This window comes from Notamacropus eugenii, chromosome 5 (genome assembly GCF_028372415.1).
Source record: "Notamacropus eugenii isolate mMacEug1 chromosome 5, mMacEug1.pri_v2, whole genome shotgun sequence".
In the NCBI taxonomy this organism is placed as follows: domain Eukaryota; kingdom Metazoa; phylum Chordata; class Mammalia; order Diprotodontia; family Macropodidae; genus Notamacropus; species Notamacropus eugenii.
Window position 1 is genome coordinate 304,266,936 of NC_092876.1, and position 19,679 is coordinate 304,286,614.

Genomic DNA, 19,679 nt, shown 5'->3' on the forward strand with positions numbered 1-19,679 from the left:
GAGTAGACCACTTTGGCTGGGGCAAGTACTGGTGTATGAGGTTATAAGGATATATCATTAAGTTGTAAGTGGTCTTGAATGCCCGTATGAGAAAGCTGAACTTTCTCTTCTTAGCAAGTTGTATATGGCACTGTGAATAGGATGCCAGATTGGATTTATGTTTTAGTTCTGTCTCGTGTAGCATGAGGGAACTCAGTTAACCTCTCTGTATCTCAATTCCCTCTCAACTCTTTATAAAGTGAATTTTGGACCACTTGAACTCAAAGATCCTTCTAACCGTACATTTATGACTCTATGGAGAAGAGAAGAGAAGAGAATTTCAATCAGCACTGGTAAATGCTATGAAAATATCTGTGTTACTGAGATTTGAGAAAAGTTCATTAGATGTGGCAGTCAGAAGTCAATGGTATTTTAATGAATAAATTCTTATTAGAGTATTTGAGTCTGAATTTAAAAACTGAGGGAAATTAGCAAGAACATATATTGTGGAAAAGAGGTTATAGAGACAAACCGCATTTTCAGTATATTTGTCAGTAAACATGATGGAGAGAAATATAAAAATATTCATAACTTTCAGAATCGACTAAAAGTTCTTAAGATAAAAACATACACACATACAGATAGATACATAGATATATAGATAGAGGGAAACAAAGTAAATAGTCACTAAAGGAGATATACATGTGTATATGTGTGCATATAAATATATTCCAATCACTGTGCGTTTAAGTATGTACTATGTGACAAGTACTTTCCAAATGTTTTTTAATTTACAATATTTATTCATTTTTAACATTCTTTTCTTTTTAAATTTTGAATTCTAGATTATCTCCCACCCTCCCGTTCCTCCCCTACCCATTGAGAAGATAAAGAATGTGATATCAATCAATGTGAAATCACATGAAATATTTTCCATATTAACCATATCACAAAAAAATGAGAAAATTATACTTCAATTTGCACTTCAAGTTTATCTGTTCTTTCTCTTGAGATACATAGTTGTTGTTTTTTCATGATGAGTCTTTCAGAATTGTCTTGGATCATTGTATTGATAAGAGCAGCAAAGTCTTTCACAGTTTATCAGTGATTACTGTGAACTATGATCTTCTAGTTCTCACTTAGCTTTACATATATATTTTCCATGTATACTTTTTTCTGAAACCACCCCCTCATCATTTATTATACTACAATATTACTTCATCAAGTTTATATGCCAAATCTTGTTCACCCATTCCACAACAAATTAGCATTCCCCCAATTTCCAATTCTTCACACATATGCACATACCCACCCATATATACATACACATATACACAATATACACATAGGTGTATATGTACATATGTAATATGTATATGCAAGTGTATATGTATACATACATGTATGCATACACATGATGTGTGTACATATAGTATGTGTATATATGTGTATGTATGTATTTGTACATGTAGGTGATATCATTTTTTAAATCTTTTTTGGAGATATAGATCTAGTAGTGGTATTGCTATAGTAAAGGGTACAAAGAATTCTACAGAATTTTGGGCACACTTACAGATGATTTTACAGAATGGTTGCAACAATTCACTATGCCACCAGTATTCATTAATGTACCTGTTTTCCCTTATCACCTCCAGCATTTCTCATAGATGTAAGATGGTACTTGAGAGTTATTTTGTGTTTCTCTAATCAGTAATGATTTAGACCATTTGAGATGACTATACATAGCTTTGATTTTCTGAAAACAACCTGTTCATATCTTTTGACCAGGCATCATTTGGGGAATGGTTCTTTCTTATTTTTATAAATTTAACTCTGTTTCCTATACATTTAGGAAATGAGACCTTTATCAGAGAAAGTTAATTTATTTTTTTAATATTATTTCATTGTCTGTGGTACCTTTTAAGAAAATTTAGTTTCCCTGATTACCTTTTTTAAAATTAAGCCTATTTTTTCTTTGGTCTGAGAACTACTTTTTGTCCTTCAACTTAAGCATAATAGATTTTGTTTCAGCCCTTTATTTTAATGGTGTGTGTCTCTCTCTATGACAAATGTGTCTTTTACATACGGTTGAATTCTAGTTTCTAATTCATTCTGCTATCTGTTTCTTTTTTATGGGTTCACAATTCACATTCACAGTTATGACAGCTTCCTTTGTATTTCCTTACGTCCAATTTTCTTCTGTTTATCCTTCTCTCACTTAGTCCCTCTACAAAAGTCCTTTTTGATTTTGACTATTCACTGAATCCTTCTTTGCTTTCCTTTCTGTTTCCTTAAAGGGGAAAGTTAGATTTCAATACCAAACTAGGTGGGGGGGGGGTGGGGGGAGGGAGAGAGAGACAGAGAGAGAGACAGAGAGACAGAGAAAGAGAGGAGAGGGAGAGAGAGGGAGGGAGGGAGGGAGAGAGAGAGAGAGAGAGAGAGAGAGAGAGAGAGAGAGAGAGAGAGAGAGAGAGAGAGAGAGAGAAAGAGAGAGAGAAAGAGATTGTGCACATGTGCAAGGGAGCACACATTCATCCCCTTTGAAACAATTTCAGTGAGACTGATATTCAAATGTTGCCCACTACCAAGACCTTTCCTCCTATACTAGAAAAGCTCTTCCTTCTATACCTCTTTTATGTGAGAAAGTTTTCTTTATTCTATCTTTGCTTTACCCTTCTCCCTGTGTATCTTTTTTTTACTCCTACTTTTTTAATTTTTTGGAGATCATCCCAACATAATTGACTGACACCCATGCCTTCTATCTAAGTAGACCCCTTTTACCTGTCCTAATAATGATAAAAGTATTAGGAGTTCTGTGTTTTCATCTTTCCATATAAGAACTTAACTATTTAACTGTATTGAAATCCTTATGATTATTCTTTCATGTTTACCTTTTTATATTTCTCTTGAGTCTTTAGTTTGAATGACAAATTTTCTATTCAGCCCTGGTTCTTTCACCAGGAATGTTGAAAGTCCCTCCATATCATTAAATATTCACTTCCCCCTTCCCCCCCCCTGAGGAATGATGCTTATTTTTCTAGGTAGGTTATTCTTGGTTGTAATTCTAGTTCCTTTGCTCTCCAGAACAGGATATTTTAACACCTCCACTTCTTTAACACAGAAGTTGCTAAATCTTTTATAATTAATGATGACTATGACTTCACAACATTAAATTGTTGCTTTCTGGCTATTTGCAACATTTTTTTCCTTGACCTGGGAAGCAGGTAATTTGGTTATAATATTCTCAGGAGTTTTTATTTTGAGATCTCTTTATGAAAGTGATAAGTGGATTCTTTCAATTTCTATTCTTTTTCCTTTCAATCTAAGATATCAAGGCAATATATGTGTATATATACATATACATATACATACATACATACATACATATATATATATGTATATATATATATATATATATATGTATATATATATATATATATATGTCTAGATGCTTTTTTCATCCTGGCTTTCAAGTAGTACCATAGATCTTACAGAAGTTTCCTGGATCTATTTTCCAAATCTTTATTAGCTGACAGTTTCTCAATTCTAATTTTTAAGGAATTATTTTATTTTTTCTTTTTTAAAATTTTATTTATTTTCAGTGTTCTGTTATCACTACAAAATTACTTAGATTTTTCCGTTCCCTCTCCTTCCTTCCCCCCCAATTCCCCCTTCCCTCCCTGAAGCAGTATAAAATTTTATACAGGTTCTACATGTACATTCCTATTAAATACATTTTCACCATAGTCATATTACATAGAAGAATTAAAGTAAATGGGAGAAATCATATAACAAAACAAAACATAATACAAAAAAAATGCAATGATCTGCTACATTCTGTGATTTAATTCTATGGTTCTTTCTCTGGATGTGGAAGGCATTTTGCCTTAAAAGACCATTGGGAATTTTTTTAACTCCTTGCATTGCAATGAAGTTCTAAGTCTACCAGAAAAAATCCTCGCATGCTGTGGTTGCTGCTGTGTACAAAGTTCTCCTACTTCCTCTCCTTATGCTCAGCATCAGATCATATAAGTCTTTCCAGGACTCTCTGAGGTCTTCTGGTTCATCATTTCTTATGGCTCAACAGTATTTCATTACATTCATATACCATAATTTATTCAATCATTCCCCAAACGATGGGAATCTCCCTGAGTTCAAAGTTTTGGCCACCACAAAGAGTGCTGCTATAAATATTTTTGTACATGTGGGACCCTTTCCCATTTTTATGATCTCTTCGGGATACAGTCCTAGAAGTTCTATTGCTAGGTCAAAGGGTAAGCACTTTTTTGTAGCCCTTTGGGCGTAGTTCCAAATTGTTCTCCAGAATGATTGGATCAGCTCACAGTTCCACCAACAATTAATTAGTCTTCCAACTCTCCCACATCTCTTCAACATTTGTCATCTTCTTGTTTTGTCATGTTAGCCAATCTGACAGGTGTGATGTGATATCTCAGAGTTGTTTTGATTTGCATCTCTCTAATCAATAGTGATTTAGAACATTTTTTCATATGACTGTAGATTTCTTTAATTTCTTCCTCTGAAAACTGCCTGTTCATATCCTTTGGCCATTTATCAGTTGGGGAATGACTTGAATTCTGGTACATTTGACTCAGTTCTCTTTATATTTTAGAAATAAGGCCTTTATCACAGACATTAGTTGCAAAAATTCTTTCCCAGTTTCTGCTTCCCTCCTAATCTTGGTTGCATTGGGTTTGGTTGTGCAAATGATTCAATGTAATCAAAATTATCCATTTTGCATTTCATAATGCTTTCTATCTGTTGTTTAGTCAAAATTTTTTCCCTTCTCCATAGATGTGCTAAAGAATTATTTTCTTCAGTGAGCTTTTGTACCTCTTCTTCCATTTGGCCAGTTCTGTCTTTTAAGAAATTCTTTTCTTCAGTAAATTTTTGCACATCTTTTATCATTAAGATGATTTTTAGCATTATTTTCTTCAGAATTTTTGTGTCATTTTTATCAAGTTATTAATTATCTTTTTATAATTTTCTTGTATCTCTCTCATTTCTTTTTGCAATTTTTCCTGTTCCACATTTATCTTTTTCTTTAACTTTTCCAGATAATCTTACTAGAACTGGGTTCAATTAGCATATTTTCTTTAAGGGTCTGCTTTTAATTGTTTTCGTATCTCTTTCTTCTTCTGAGTTGTGTCTTTGTCTTAGCCTTCTCTACATAGTATTAGCTTTTTATGGTAACGTTCTTTTTGCTGTTTGCTCATTTTACAACTCATTTCTTGACTTTGACCTTTATGTTAAAGTTGGGCTCTGGCTACCTGATGATAGGGAGACATTGTGACAAGCTTTCAGGATTTTTTGTGATGTTATTTTCAGAGCTAGTTCTGGGGTTCGAAATTTTTTGCTGTTTCCAAGGTGGTGTTTTCCTAAGATGTGTATGTTCATCATGCTTTGGTTTTTACCCATGAATCACCCTCTGATTTCCCTGCATCCACAAGTCTTCGTGTTCCTCTTGCCCAAGAAACTATAAGTATTTCCGTTGCTCCTTTGTGACTGATAACAAGCACCCTTCTATGTCCTGGAATTGCAACACAAAAGTACTTAGGGGTAATAGAATTGCCAATCAGTATGAGTTGTGTCTAGTGCCAGCAAAGAGTCCCTAATAATCTCTTTCTGACCAGCAGTCTCATCCTCTTACTACCTCTGGACTGAGAGCTCCCTAAGCTGTTGCTGTTGCAGCTACCTACAATGCCCAGCAGTGGTGCCACAGTCCAGACCTGAATCTACCTTAGTGTGACAGACCTCTTTTGCTGACTTCTAAATTGCCTTAAGCTAAAAAAAAATCTCCTTATCTTTTTTGCTTCTGCCATTGCAATATTTTATTTGAGGCAATATTTTAAAGTTATTTAGAGGGTAGGTTTTATCATTTCTTAGTCATCTTCAAGAAATACTGTTCTAAGCTAGAGGATATATTGTTGATGTGTGAGGCAAAACCATTAATTGTGAGAAGATTCTAGAGTGTTCTATAGGTGATGGCACTGAGTAAAAGGAGAGAGTTTTACCCTAAAAGGTAGAAGGTTCTTTTTTTTTCTACCTTTGAGATTAGAGGTAAAAAGAGAAGATAGTTTTAGAGAGATTCTGAAATGTGTAGCAAGAAATATGATACATATCAAAAGGCCTAGAAATTCTTAGTGGAATAGGAAGATACAAACTCAAAATCAGGTATTAAGGGATATCACTGAGGATTTCATGAAGTAAAGAATGCTCAGATTAGCTATTGGAGAATAATATGATAGGAAATTAACAAGAAAGTTGCCATAAATTAATTTCTTTGTTGATATAGTGTTGATGAGTAACTATGAGGATACCAGGCTGGAGAAGTTCTAAAGGAAGAAAATACTGGTCAGGCTTAAATCCAAGCCTGCCTGTCTCCATTTTTCCATGTGCCTGGATAATACATGTTTTATCATTTTATAAAGTTACCTTATTTATCTTCTTTTCTAATATTCTTTTTTATTTCATATATTTCTCATCTAACTTGTTTTAGATTTTCCATATTACCATAGTACAATCATATTACAGAACTAGATTTTTAGCTTTGATGAAAATTGTGTTTAGATTGAGGATGTGTTAAAAAAAGGAATTCATTTATAAATTTCCATCTCCTTATTACTTTATTAAGTCATGGCAATGTTACTTTTTTTTTAGTGTCCCTACTTAAGAGAGGAATTTTGAGAATGATTACAAAATGTTTTTGAAGCAGTGTGGAATTAGGAGTTTAATGTTTTAAATTATCATTTTGATATCATTTACATGATATCTTTATAAATAAAATATGTACAGAAGAAGGAGAACTGAATTTGGAATCAGGGAACTGAGGCTCAAATTTTGGTCCTACTATTTAATACTTGCATAATCTTTAGCAATTTAATTCACCTTTCACACTTTAATTTGCTAATTCATAATAAAAAAAATAGATACTCAGACTACACGGGCTCGTAGAACCTATCTAGTTCTAGATCAAAAGAATATCCTAATGTCATTTAAAGTAATTTTAAAATTAATCTGGAGTTACTTACCATGTCCTCTGTATAAAAATGTCCATGCATATGTCAAAATGACCTATCCCTATTCTGAAACAAACAACTTCTCTGTATGTGCATATGTATGTGTGTGTGTGTGTGTGTGTGTGTGAACTGAATCTTAATGAAGATATATGATATTGGAACAAAGATAATAATGCTAATTTTCAATTAATAGCAAATGGAAAGTATTTGTTTGAAGTTCAATGGAAAGGATTTATAAAGCGTATTACTCCAATTTAGACTTCCAAAACATGAACTTGAACGGAATATGTCTAGAAAAATTTATTTCACTAACCTTAAGTGATCTAAAAGAGAAAAAAGTGTTCAAATCCTATGTCGAGCTGCATGAAGCACAGTTTCTAAAGTATAGAACAAATATTGTATTCATTGATCTAATTCTCTCAGATTTCATTACTTAATACTAAGCATAATATAAGTTTGACAAGCTTGATATAAAGTTCTGGAGTTGAATTTACTATTTCAATGGCAAAATTTGTGAACTTGGCATGGTCTTTTAGTGATTATAAATAAATGATAAAATAAAATGTTGAATATATGACCTAGAAGATTATAACTGATAGCATGGAATAAGAATGGAACTGAAAATGAGTTTCCTAAATATAATTATTTAACTATTTTAAAAAATATTTATTCAGTACCAAGTTAAATAATATACATAAAAATACTGCACATTTGTTAGTTAATGGAGCAGCAAGAGCTTATTTTAGAGGCCCAATGTTTCAAATATAAAGGCATTTTTGAATCAAATCTAATGTGTCTGGGGGGGGCAGAATTTTGGTCATATAGACTTGTCTTTTCAAAGTTAAATGTCTTGGTGGGGCATCCCCAAGATGGCTGAGTAAAGGCAGGGACTTGCCTAAGCTCTCCCCAAATCCCTCCTAAAAACTAATTTTAAATGATCCTAAATAAATTCCAGATCAGCAGAGATCACAAAAAGATGGAGTGAAACAAATTTCTAATCAAGACAGCTTAGATGGTCTGCAGGAAATGTCTGTTATACCAGTTTGAAAGAAGAGCAGAGTTCAATGCAGGCTGGGCCATTGCAGACTGGGCCCCAGCAAACCTAGAGCAGGCCTCGGGGTGAGTGATTCACTGTCAGCAGTGACAGTTTCCAGACCTTCAAGCCCACAGATGCCAAAGACAACTTAGAAGGTCAGCAGGACCTTTCTTTTGCACCTGGGTTAGAGTGGAGTGAGCACAGGCTGTGCCAGCTCACCCCAGGCCCCAGCAAACCAGGAGCAGGTCTGGGAAGAGACTGCATCAGCAATAGTAGGGGCAGGGGCAAGGGCAGTAGCTACTTTCAGAGTTTTCTGCTTACAAACAGTAAGGGGGTCAAGCAAATGCTCAGAAGATTATAAGGGTCTTTTTGCTAAAACTGAGGCAGAACTCTGTTGCTTTGTCCATACTTGATTCTGAGTTACAGTCCTGGGTGGCAATCCATGGGTGAAGAGGGGATGAGAGGGAGGATGGCTGTACTGTCACAGGCTTGAGCGATTTTTTATCAGCCGCTTGATCCCCTACCATGTGCAGGCCCAGAGATCCAGAAGCAGCCTCTGCCACTGCTGCTTCTGATGCTGCTGCTGCAGTGGGGTGTGTCAGACCAGCCAGACTGCATGCTTCTCTTTCACCCAGATTCCATAGTTTTCCCACGGACCATTTGGTGTTTGTGTGTTAAGAAGTCTGGAAACTGACAAAGCTGCCAATGATTCAATCCCCTGAGACCTGCTTTGGCTAGTTTATGCTGGTGTCATCCATGCTGCACTGCACTCTGCTCTCAGTCCTGTGCAAAAGACCCTCCCTGTGTACTTTCCAGGTTGTCTTGGGCTAGAGATTTGTTTCAGTCTGTCATTTTGTGGCTTCTGTTGCTTTAGAATTTGTTTAGAGTCATTTTCACAGATATTTGGAGGGCTTTGGTGGAGAACTCAGGGAAGTCCCTGCTTTCACCCAACTATCTTGGCTCTGCTCCCCTGAAAAGATAATTCTTTAAATATTGGAATGGAGCAAATGGAGGCTTATGATTTTATGAGACATCAAGAAACTGTAAAGCAAAACCAAAAGAATATTTAAAAAAAAAAAAAAAAAGGTAAAAGAAAATGTGAAATATCACATTGGAAAAAACAACTGACCTGAAAAATAGATCCAGGAGAGATAATTTAAAAATTATTGGACTACCTAAAAGTCTTGGTCAGAAAAAAGAGCCATGAAATCATTTTTCAAAAAGTTATCAAGGAGAACTGCCATGACTTTTTAGAATTCACCTATCACTTCCTGAATGGCATCCCAAAATGTAAACTACCAGGAACATTATAAACAGATCCCAGAGTTCTCAGGTCAAGGAGAAACTATTGCAAGTAGCCAGAAAGAAGCAATTCAAATGTTGGGGAGCTACAGTCAGGATAACACAAGATTTAGCCCCATCTACACTGAAATAAGAGAGGGCTTGGAATGACACATTTCAAAGGAAAATGATCTAAGATTACAACCAAGAATCAGCTACACAACAAAATTGAGTATAATCCTTCTAGGAAAAAAAACCAGATATTCAGTGAGATAGAGAATTTTCAAGCATTCTTGATGGAAAGAGCAGAGACGAATAGAAAATTTGACTTTTAAATCCAAGACTCAAGAGAAACATAAAAAAGGTAAACAGGAAAGTGAAATCTGAGGGAAAGAGAGAGAAGGGATGGAGGAGTGAGTGAACTTTACTCTCATCAGAATTGGCTCAAAGAGGGAATAACATACACGCTCAATTGGATATAGAAATCTATCTTACCTTATAGGAAAGTAGGAGGGGAAGGGGATAAGAGAAGAGGGAGGGTAATAGAAGGGAGGGAAGATTGGGGAAGGTGGTAATCAGAAGCAAAATACTTTTGAGGAGGGACAGGGGAAAAGAAAGACAATAGAATAAATGAGGGGAGATAGGATGGAAAGTAATACAGTTAGAAACAGTAACTGAAAAAAATTGAAGCCAGTTTCTTTGATAAAGGCCTCATTTCTCAAACATACAGAAAACAGAGTCAAATTTATAAAAAAAAAAAAAAGTCATTCCCTATTTGAGAAATGATCATAAGACATGATCAGATTTCAAATGAAGTAATCAAAGATATCTATAGCCATATGAAGGGATACTCTAACTCGCTATTGGTTAGATAAATGTAAATTGAGAAAATAAAACAGAAAAGGTAAATGACAAATATTGGAGGGGATTTTAGGAAAGTGAGACATTAATTCACTGTTGGTGGAGTTGTCAGCTGATTCAATCAAAGAAGTTTGGAACTATTCCCAAAGGGCTATAAAACCACAGCAGTTCTTTTCTCGGGGCAAAAAATTGAAGGGGGTACACATCAGTTGGGAAATGGTTGAATTACTATTTTGCTTAAGCATTGATGAGCAGGATGCTCTAAGAAGAACCTGAAAAGACTTGCATGAGCTGATGCAAAGTAAAATGTACTGTGTACAAAGTAATAGCAATATTGTAGAATGATCAGCTGTAAATGACTTATCTATTCTCAGTAATACAATGATTCAAGACAATTCTGAAAGAATTATGGTGAAAAATATTATCTATCCCAAGAGAAAGAACTGATGATTTCAATCTGAATGCAGATTGAAACTTTTTTTTTACTTTCTTTATATTTCTTGAGGTTTCTTCCCCAAGTTTTATTTCGCAACATGACCATTATGGAAGTGTTTTGTAGGACTATACATTTATAACCTATATCTAATTGCTTGCATTTTCATTGAGGTATAGTGGAGAAGGAGAAAGAGAGGGAATTCATAATTCAAAGTTTTAAAAACGGATATTAAAAATTGTTTTTACATGTAACTGGGAGGGAAAACAAAGTTAAACATCTAGAATCATCAGGAATTTAATGGACTTACTTTTTTTTAAAGGAGGGGAAGTTATAAAGTTTCTAGCTAATTTGCATTTCAGGAGAAAGAATGTGACATTTTTCCTTTCCCATAAACATTTAATTATGCCATCTTCCTCCCCTTAGTGTCGTATTGTGTGGACAATTTAATCCATAGAAGTAAGAATATAGAGGTGATAAAGTAACCTATCTCTCTGAGAAAGAATCATCAATAGTCTTCTAAACTTTCCCCTTCACGAAGTTACACATCAATAATCTTTTTTGGAATTAGTTTTCCATGAAAGTAACTGTGTTCCTTTGTGTTGTCTAAGAGGTAGAAAGGGCAAGTTCTTTCTGCTTCTTTACTGAGATTAATGCTGAAGAGTGATCTGACAATAGAACATCATGTCTTTTTCAGAGTATTGTTTAGAATAATGTTGATCAAAGGAGAGATAAGGTCCAGCTTCAAGAGCATCAGAAAAAGCAAACAAAAAGAAGTAGCAGTCAGGACACCATTTTTTGGGTGAATATAAGGGAATCAGAACAGTAAATGAAAGTGAATTTAGAAATACAAGAAAGTAGAATCCAATTGCCAAATCAGACAGGAATATAGGAGAAAGATATAGAATATAAGGAAATGTGAAGAGCAATAATAATATGAATCAGGAAAAAATTAGGGAAGAATCAATATTCTTACTCAAAGTGCAATTTTTTAAAACTATAGAGTCAGATTGCCATGAACCTGGAAAAGTTCTAAGTATTTTAAAGTCTCAAGTACACTTTGAAAAGTTTTTTTTTTTTTCCTTCACCTGACAACAGATTCTGGTTTAAGTTGAATGTGCCTTTTTTTTTCCTTTTGGGGATGGGGATGGGGTTCTGTCAGAGCTAACTTGTCTTCAGTCTATCTGTTTCTCTATTACTGAGAAATAATTAAACTTAAAAAATACCCATTTATAAATGATCAATTATTTTTAAATGGTGATATTTATTCTTAAGAAGTAGGTCCTAGATGACTTAGCACATGAGTGTTGGGCCTGGAATCAGAAAAACCTGAGTTCAAATCCAGCTCCACAAATTTACTAGATGTGTGACTTTGGTCAAGTCACTTAACACCTGTTTGCCTGGAGTTCACCTAGGTGGCTCAGTGGATAAAAAGCTGGGCCTGGACAAGTTTTGGATACTTAGTAGCTATGTGACCCTGGACAACTCACTTAGCCTCTCTTAGCCTTAATACACTGGAAAAAGAAATGACAAATCACTCCGGTATCTTTGTCCAGAAAACTCCATGTACAGTATGTTCCACATGTTCACAAAGAGTTGGACACCAATGAACAATTGAACAACAACGAAGCCTCCAATTTTTTAAATATTAAAACTTGTTAGGTCCATATATTTTAAAAGAGTTCACTTTTAGCCTTAAGTAATTTAACTAAAATATGTCCAGAAAAAGCTGACATAGGCAAAAATTGCCAAGTTGGAAGCCCTACTTGGGCTTTTCTTTGGATTATATTTATGAGGCAAAGTGATTGGCAATCTCCTCAGCTATCTTGTTTTCAGTTACCACTATTACATGATGATTGACTTGTCAAACTCTTATTTAGGACAGATGTTCTCTGGAGTTATGGTAGGAGCTTTCAAATTATTTGCTGGGACATACCTTCCTTGAAGTAACATTGACATTTCAAAGTCAACCTGTCCAAAGCAGAAAGGAATCATCTCTCCTCTTTCCAAACTTATTTCTAATTATTTCCTAAGGAACATACTACTGGCAACTCTAAACTAATAGTATAGTTAGCAATCTTAGAGTGAAAGGATGCCATTCTGCATCTTCCTCTCTCACACGCTGGACAGCCGAACCTTCTCTCTGGCTGGATAATGTCTTTTAACATATTCTCATTTGTTCTACCAGGAATCGGAGTGGACTGCTAAGTAACCCTGCTATTCATTTCACCATGACTATTATGTTTGTTTTGTCTCACAACTATTCAAGGGGATTAATATGATCCAAGGATGAGAATTAGTTTAGGTTAACATAGGGTAACAATGCCATTCAGATAAGTCCATTTAATATGCACATTTTTCCTCTACAGTTATTACATTAACTAGTCAATGTCATTGTCAAATGTTAATGTCTTTGTTGTTGCAGATTCAGATGTGGTGTATAAAAACGGGAATGGACATGTCATTAAACTGAATGTAGAAACAAATGTCACCACATTATTATTGGAAAACACAACTTTTGTAAGTAATGGATAATTACTTTACTTATTTATGTGTCATTGGTTTCAGTTTCAAGAACTCTTGAGGTAATGGTAATTTTCATGGCTCAGTGATACCACATTGTTTAAGTACATCAGGTGAAAAGTTGGCAGGATAAGATCAGGAAACCTCTAGATAGCATGCTGCATGTTCTGGTAAACTTTTCAAGAACAGAAAAAAACCCCAAAACTTCTTTCCATTAACAAAGACTTAAGGATAAGTGAAACTTCCCTGACCTTTATTTCCTTGCTAGCTGTTAACATCTTTATGGAATTTTGGATAAAATTATAATAATCTCCCCCCATCAAATTTGTATATTTTAATATATCTACATCATCATTATAACTAATGTAGTGATAATATTTTTGGTTATATTTTGTTTTTACACCAGAACCTTTTCCTTCTCCCCTGACACACAAACACTCACATATTCACTCTTCCTTTGTAACAATGAAAAGTGTTGTAAGATTGTGTTTTTAACTTTTGATATCCCTAGTCGTCCATCTCTATTGAAAATAGGGAGGAAATTTTCATCTTGTATTCTCTGTGGCTAAGATATGTATTTTTTAGAATTTCAGAATTGTCTGCTTTAAAGTGTTACTTTCATTTATAATATTATACTAATTCTATATATTTTTCTCCCACTTATGCTTACGTTAATTTATCTCAATTGTTATCTACCCATAAATTCCAGAGTAGCTCTTGTTCCTTGTTTACTATTGATGCTACTTAAATATACCAACACTATTCAGACATGCGCTAATGAACGGATGGCAGCTTTGTTCCCAGTCTTTGATAATTGCCATCAAATTTAAAAGTTGCTCTTCAGAGACCACAACACCTTGTCATGACATTTTGACGTGAAAGTCAATTAAGGTGAAAGTAAAATTGAATGACAGCCAAAATTGAATATATTAATGATAAAAAATAACTATTGAAATGAGTAGAATTTACTATACAAAATATTATTGAAGGGGAAATTTTCTTGTCTAGTTTCTTGGAGTGACTAATCTACTTCAAATAAGAAAAATATGTACATATTAGTCAAATATTGAAATTCAATATTTATTAGGATAAAGAATCTATACTTTTTATTAGCCAACCAACCAACACTTCTGATATGAATTTGGTGATATCTGAATATCATACTAATTCTTTTAGGGAAGTTCATCACCAAATGGTGATTTTCCCCTCCCCCATCACAGTAACATATGACACTACTACTAAGACATCAACGGGTTCCAATCTGCATCAGTGGAAGGAGATTCCACCTTGATAAAATCATTAGTCACTTGAAGAGTTTTACTAAATATTCACTGACTTATGAGAGTATATGTCTAAAGAGTGATAGTGATCAGGAACCTATTGCCATTACTAATATAGCTTTCCCAAGGTTATTTTTTATTTCTGCAATGCCTCTGTGATCATCATCCCATCATCTGAAACCCTTTGTCTTCTCTTTCTCTTCACATTCATGCTAGCCACAACTGTTAATTGCTAATGGAAACACATTTATCAAATATTTCATTTCTGTTCCTCAGTATGAGCTTCCTCAACAGTGAGAACTTATTTCTTCCTCTAAGCTGCCTTTTAGAGAGTGCAGCTATTAAACTTCGGCTAGCAACACCTGCAACCTGAAGTGTTTAAAAAGGGCTATTAAATCAAACACTAATCCATGGAAAGTGCAAACTAATTCCAATGGCACTTCTACCCAATTCAGAATATCTAGCTCAATGGAAGCTGTGTATTTGAGTGTACTCTTGGGTAAGAGCTGGATCCTAAGAATTTTTAGGACAAGTCTCTTGCTAAGTTTTGTCAGAATATAGTTTTAAACACACTGAATTATTTTGTTCTGTTGTTTCCAGAGCATTAATGTTGATCTTAATTAATTGTAAGGAAGATAATGAACAATTTTTACAAAAATCTTGTGGGCCACATTAAACATAAAGTGAAATTAATATGGTTTCAATAAATGTGTGGCATGAAGATCACATATTTGCCAAGAATTATTAACTATATGATAGCAATTCTCAATAAAATTTATCATTATCATTATTATTATTGTTAAGCCTAAGAGAAAATACAATTTCTTAATCCCTTGATCGATTCTCTTTAGTAGTTTTCTTTCTTTAGTATTGTAACATCTATTGTTGAATTAACTAAAAACTCCCTTTATTTATGCTAATAATAATGGACGTGACTGTCAAATATAGTGAAAACTATTCCCTTTAGTTATTAATTACACTAATTTAATTAATAATTATGCTATAATTATCTTATGTCATTCATCTAATTAAGCATTGTAATAGAGGAGTATGTTAGGACCTATCCCTTCCTTAGATAAGCTAGGCAAAGGAAAAGTTTTGCCATTGAAGTGCCCTTAGTGATATTTAGATAGTTATCATCGTTATCTCTAGAAAGCAGCTTATTTTCCAGCAAAAGCCCATTCAAAGGACTAGGAAAGTGTTTCCTAGTTTCAACTACTCTGTACTTATGAAACTATCAATAATTTGGAGATAACTAGTAGTATGCATAGTAAAAAGGGTCTACAATTGTTTTACAATGAAATAAACTGTGCTTATGCATGGGTTTTTTTGTATGTATTGGTATTTCATATGTGTATGTGGTTGATCACATGTTTTCTCAGGAAGAGACATGGCAACAAATGCAAGTAACATAAGATAATGAACTGAGGTAACAAAACTTGAGTCAGCAAATTTGAATCTTTTCTTTTTCCACATGGAGAAATGATAATACTGTGAATCAGTATCTTAATTACTTCCTTCTATGATTGATTGAATTGATCTTTGGAGAATGAAAATTATTTTAACTATAATTTTATTGTAACTTTGATCAAAATTGATCACTATGTTCAAGTCAAGATAGTAGCTAGGTGTCAGAGCAAATAGAGTGGCATGCCTGGAGTCAGGAAGACCTGAGTTCAAATCTGGCCTAAGTCACTTAATAGATGTATGATCCTGGGCAACCTCGGTTTGCCTCAGCTTCCTTGTCTGTAAAGTGGGGATGATAAGAACATTTGTCTGCCAGAGTTGTGAGACTCAACTGATATAATAATTGTAAGGAGCTTAGCACATCACCTGGCACAGAGTAAGCACTGTATAAATATGTATCATCATCATCGTCATCACCCCAGGAAGACTTTTTTTCTTATAAGTTTTATAGCTCGACATTACCAATTACTTTGATCACAACTGTCATAGTGGTTTTCAAATTGTTGTATTCCCATGTGATGTGACCAACATATACTGTATCTGGGAATACAGAGCTACTGGCCTCTTCCAGACAAGCTCAAATAGAATTATTCAAAGATCATAGAAGAATATATTTTAAAATATTATAGAAAATGCATGTTCTCACTAATTCTATTTTAGAATACTGAATGTGTTTCTACTGTAGTTATGAGGGCTAATGACATTTTAATAGTAACAAAGATTAATATGCTCAGCATTTCTTGAAGAGGAATTCATTCTTTACAACTCATGAAGGAGAGCATTACCTTATACTAGATTCCAGTGAAATATCAATTGTGTTACATTAGGGGGAAGAAAAGTTGTGTTTTATAATATGATGCTCATATAGTGAGGAAACTACTAGCAAAGTCATTGATGGAAACAAAAAACAAAAGGGAAGAGAGGGAAATTAATAGTCTAGCAAGCCACAAGTGCTAAGATGTGCTTAATCTTAGGTGATCTTAATCTTAGATGGTATTTTCAGTGACTTGTATTCAATTATCCAGTCAGTAAGTATTTATTGAGCACCTGCTGTGCATCAGGTGCAATGCTAAATGCTGGGCATAAGAGGAAAGACAAAAGATGCTATCATCCTTCAAGGAACTCACAATGGAATGGATGACACAATGTGCCTGAAAATATGTAAAAACAAACTAAGTAGAGAACTTTCATATTCTACTCAAAGAATGTTTACAAAACTAGGAAGAGAGTTATCTTTTTAGTCTGAGAGCTCTGCAATGTATAATAAAAGTTTTTAAAAGCATTTTTATTTCTGTTTCATTTTCTTTTAAAAACCAAACTTTTATTTGGCTTCTTCCTCCTTTCTTTGAACAGTCTTTACATCCTTATTATTATGAGACCATTCAGTCAGTCCCTTTCTAAAACATGTTCATATTTTTGGGGTTATGAGCACTCGAAATTCCTAAGTTGTTTCAAATAATCAACAGAAACAAAACAATACAAAAACTAGGTTTCTATAACTCTATACATATTCTCATTTAGATAACTGCTTTTTATTTAGTAAAGAGAAATATTATTTTTTCATGCAAAAGTGAGGAAAAGTTTGTCAGGCTCTTATTCAATCTCTATAATAATTTTCATTGGTTTCATTTCAACCAAAACTTTTTCATCCTCCACCTCCACCCCTTGTAATAACAACAGTCATAGCCATGACAAAAACATGCTGGAGGAAATTGATAATTTTGATTAAATTAAATTGATATGTTGCTTAAAAATTAATGTTTAATTAATTAATAAATTAATTAATGTTTAATATGAATACATATGTGCACACACACATTCCACCATGCTGGAGGGAAGAGTACATGATATACATGGTGCCAGTTCTTACTATCTAGAAATCAGCTTATGTAGTGACATAGGCAAGTGATCTGTGAATTTTCTGATGTGTATGGAGGCTGAGATCTAGTTTCCGAGGAATCTTTAATCAGAGAAAAGGGAATCAGAATTGAGCAATAAAGGGGTAATGGGTTGGAGAGACAAAGACTAAAAGTACCAAGAGTTCTAAGAAGAAAATTCAAAGACCTTGAACATAAGCAGATACATCAACAGGTAACAAATGAAAGAAATATGGACTTCAGATCTAAAGAAGTTCAGGCATTTATGAATAAATACTACAAAATGAAGGTAAATGTTTCAGTATTTGATGAGACAAATGAGCTTGTAGAAGTTAAGGAAAATTTGAAATCACAACATGGTGCTTTTGAGTGGTTTAAAGGAGAAATTAGAATTGTGAGAGCAAAATTTATGTACTACACTGCATAGTTAATGAACAGAATAAGAAAAACCCCCAAATCTTCAATGGCCACGCTCACCAATAAATGAGAGAACAAGAGACTGGGAATTCAAATATGCATGATAAAAAGAAAAGCTAAAAGAAATGGAAGAGAGAAGAAGAGATTGGTAATTCAAATATACATACCAAAAAGAAAATCTAAACAAAATAGAAACAAAAAACAAGACAAGACCAATGAAAGAAAATATTCTCAACATATAAGCAAAACATGTATATATCAAACAGAATATTTAAAGCTAACCTGAAGATCATAGGTCTCCCAGAAAAATATTACAGGACAAAAAAATAAGTAATTAAAACCATAATGAAATAAACAATAGAAGAAAATTGCCCCAAATCTAGAATTTGGAAATGAAATTCCAATTTAAAGACTACAAATATCACCTTCAGAGAAATATCTAAGACTCCAAACTTCAAGACAAATAGTGCTTAAATTTATCGTTTCAATTCAGAAGCAAATTCTCTGAGCCATCAGCAGAAGAAACTTCAAATAAAAAAGAGAGCATTTTCAACTATTTCAAGACTATTCCATACCCACTAGAAAAAGGAGGAGTTTATGAAAAAAAATTGTCCAAAAAAAGCACAGAATCTCTGGATATAACCCAGGGTGGCTTATTCTGCAAATCTGAGATGAATTATACTGAACAAAAGATGGATCTTCCATAATTAAGAAGAGTTTGATATATATATATATATATATATATATATATATATATATATATATATATATATATAGAAAGAAAACCAAAACTGAACAAAATATTTGCATCTCAATATCTCAAATGAGAGAAGTGCAATGAGTGAATAAATGTACAAAATAATAGTAGTTGCAACAGAGTAACAGCACAAAGACCATTTAGATAATTCTTTGATAATGTACATGAAGAAACAGCAGTGAAGGTGGAAATCTGGGATACACAATAGTGAACAGATGGACAGGGTGCATGTTGCACGGAAGCTGGTGAAATCCTGTCTACCAGTGAATGCTTCTTTTGTGGGACTAAATAACAGCATGGGAAGGTACAGAGAGAGGGGAAGGATAATAAGGGGATAGAGAGGAGAATGATATTATGGAGTCAAATCAAGGCCTTGTAATAGACTGACCTTTTTAGTCCCAGAAATCAAAAAGCCTATTGTGAGATGCATGAGGAGGGAAGGGAAAATATTTTTTAAAAGACATAGGAAAGAACAAAAGCTTTACTTGACAAGTAGGAGAGGGTTCCACTGAGTAATGTTTCTCTACATTATAGAAGGTGAAGACATTACACTGTATGAGAACTGGTGTGGGGGTGGGGCTTGGTGGCTGAAAAACATATTTGTCCTAGGAGTTGGGAAGTTGAAAATCTCTGGATGTAACTGGCACCTGGAGGAGTTGGTTGGTTGGTTGTTGTCCTTCATTCTTGAAGAGGATCAAAATGACATCACCATGATAAAATGAAACTTCAGT

At 34.0% G+C, this 19,679-nt stretch overlaps 1 protein-coding gene across 1 annotated transcript in view; it reads left to right on the forward strand.

Moving 5' to 3' along the window:
- DPP10 (dipeptidyl peptidase like 10) overlaps positions 1 to 19,679 on the forward strand; it is a 997,128-nt gene that overhangs the window by 519,346 nt on the left and 458,103 nt on the right. The window contains exon 4 of the mRNA XM_072613293.1: positions 13,053 to 13,147. Within this exon, the coding sequence (XP_072469394.1) occupies positions 13,053 to 13,147 (95 nt within the window). The remainder of the gene's footprint in view (positions 1 to 13,052; positions 13,148 to 19,679) is intronic.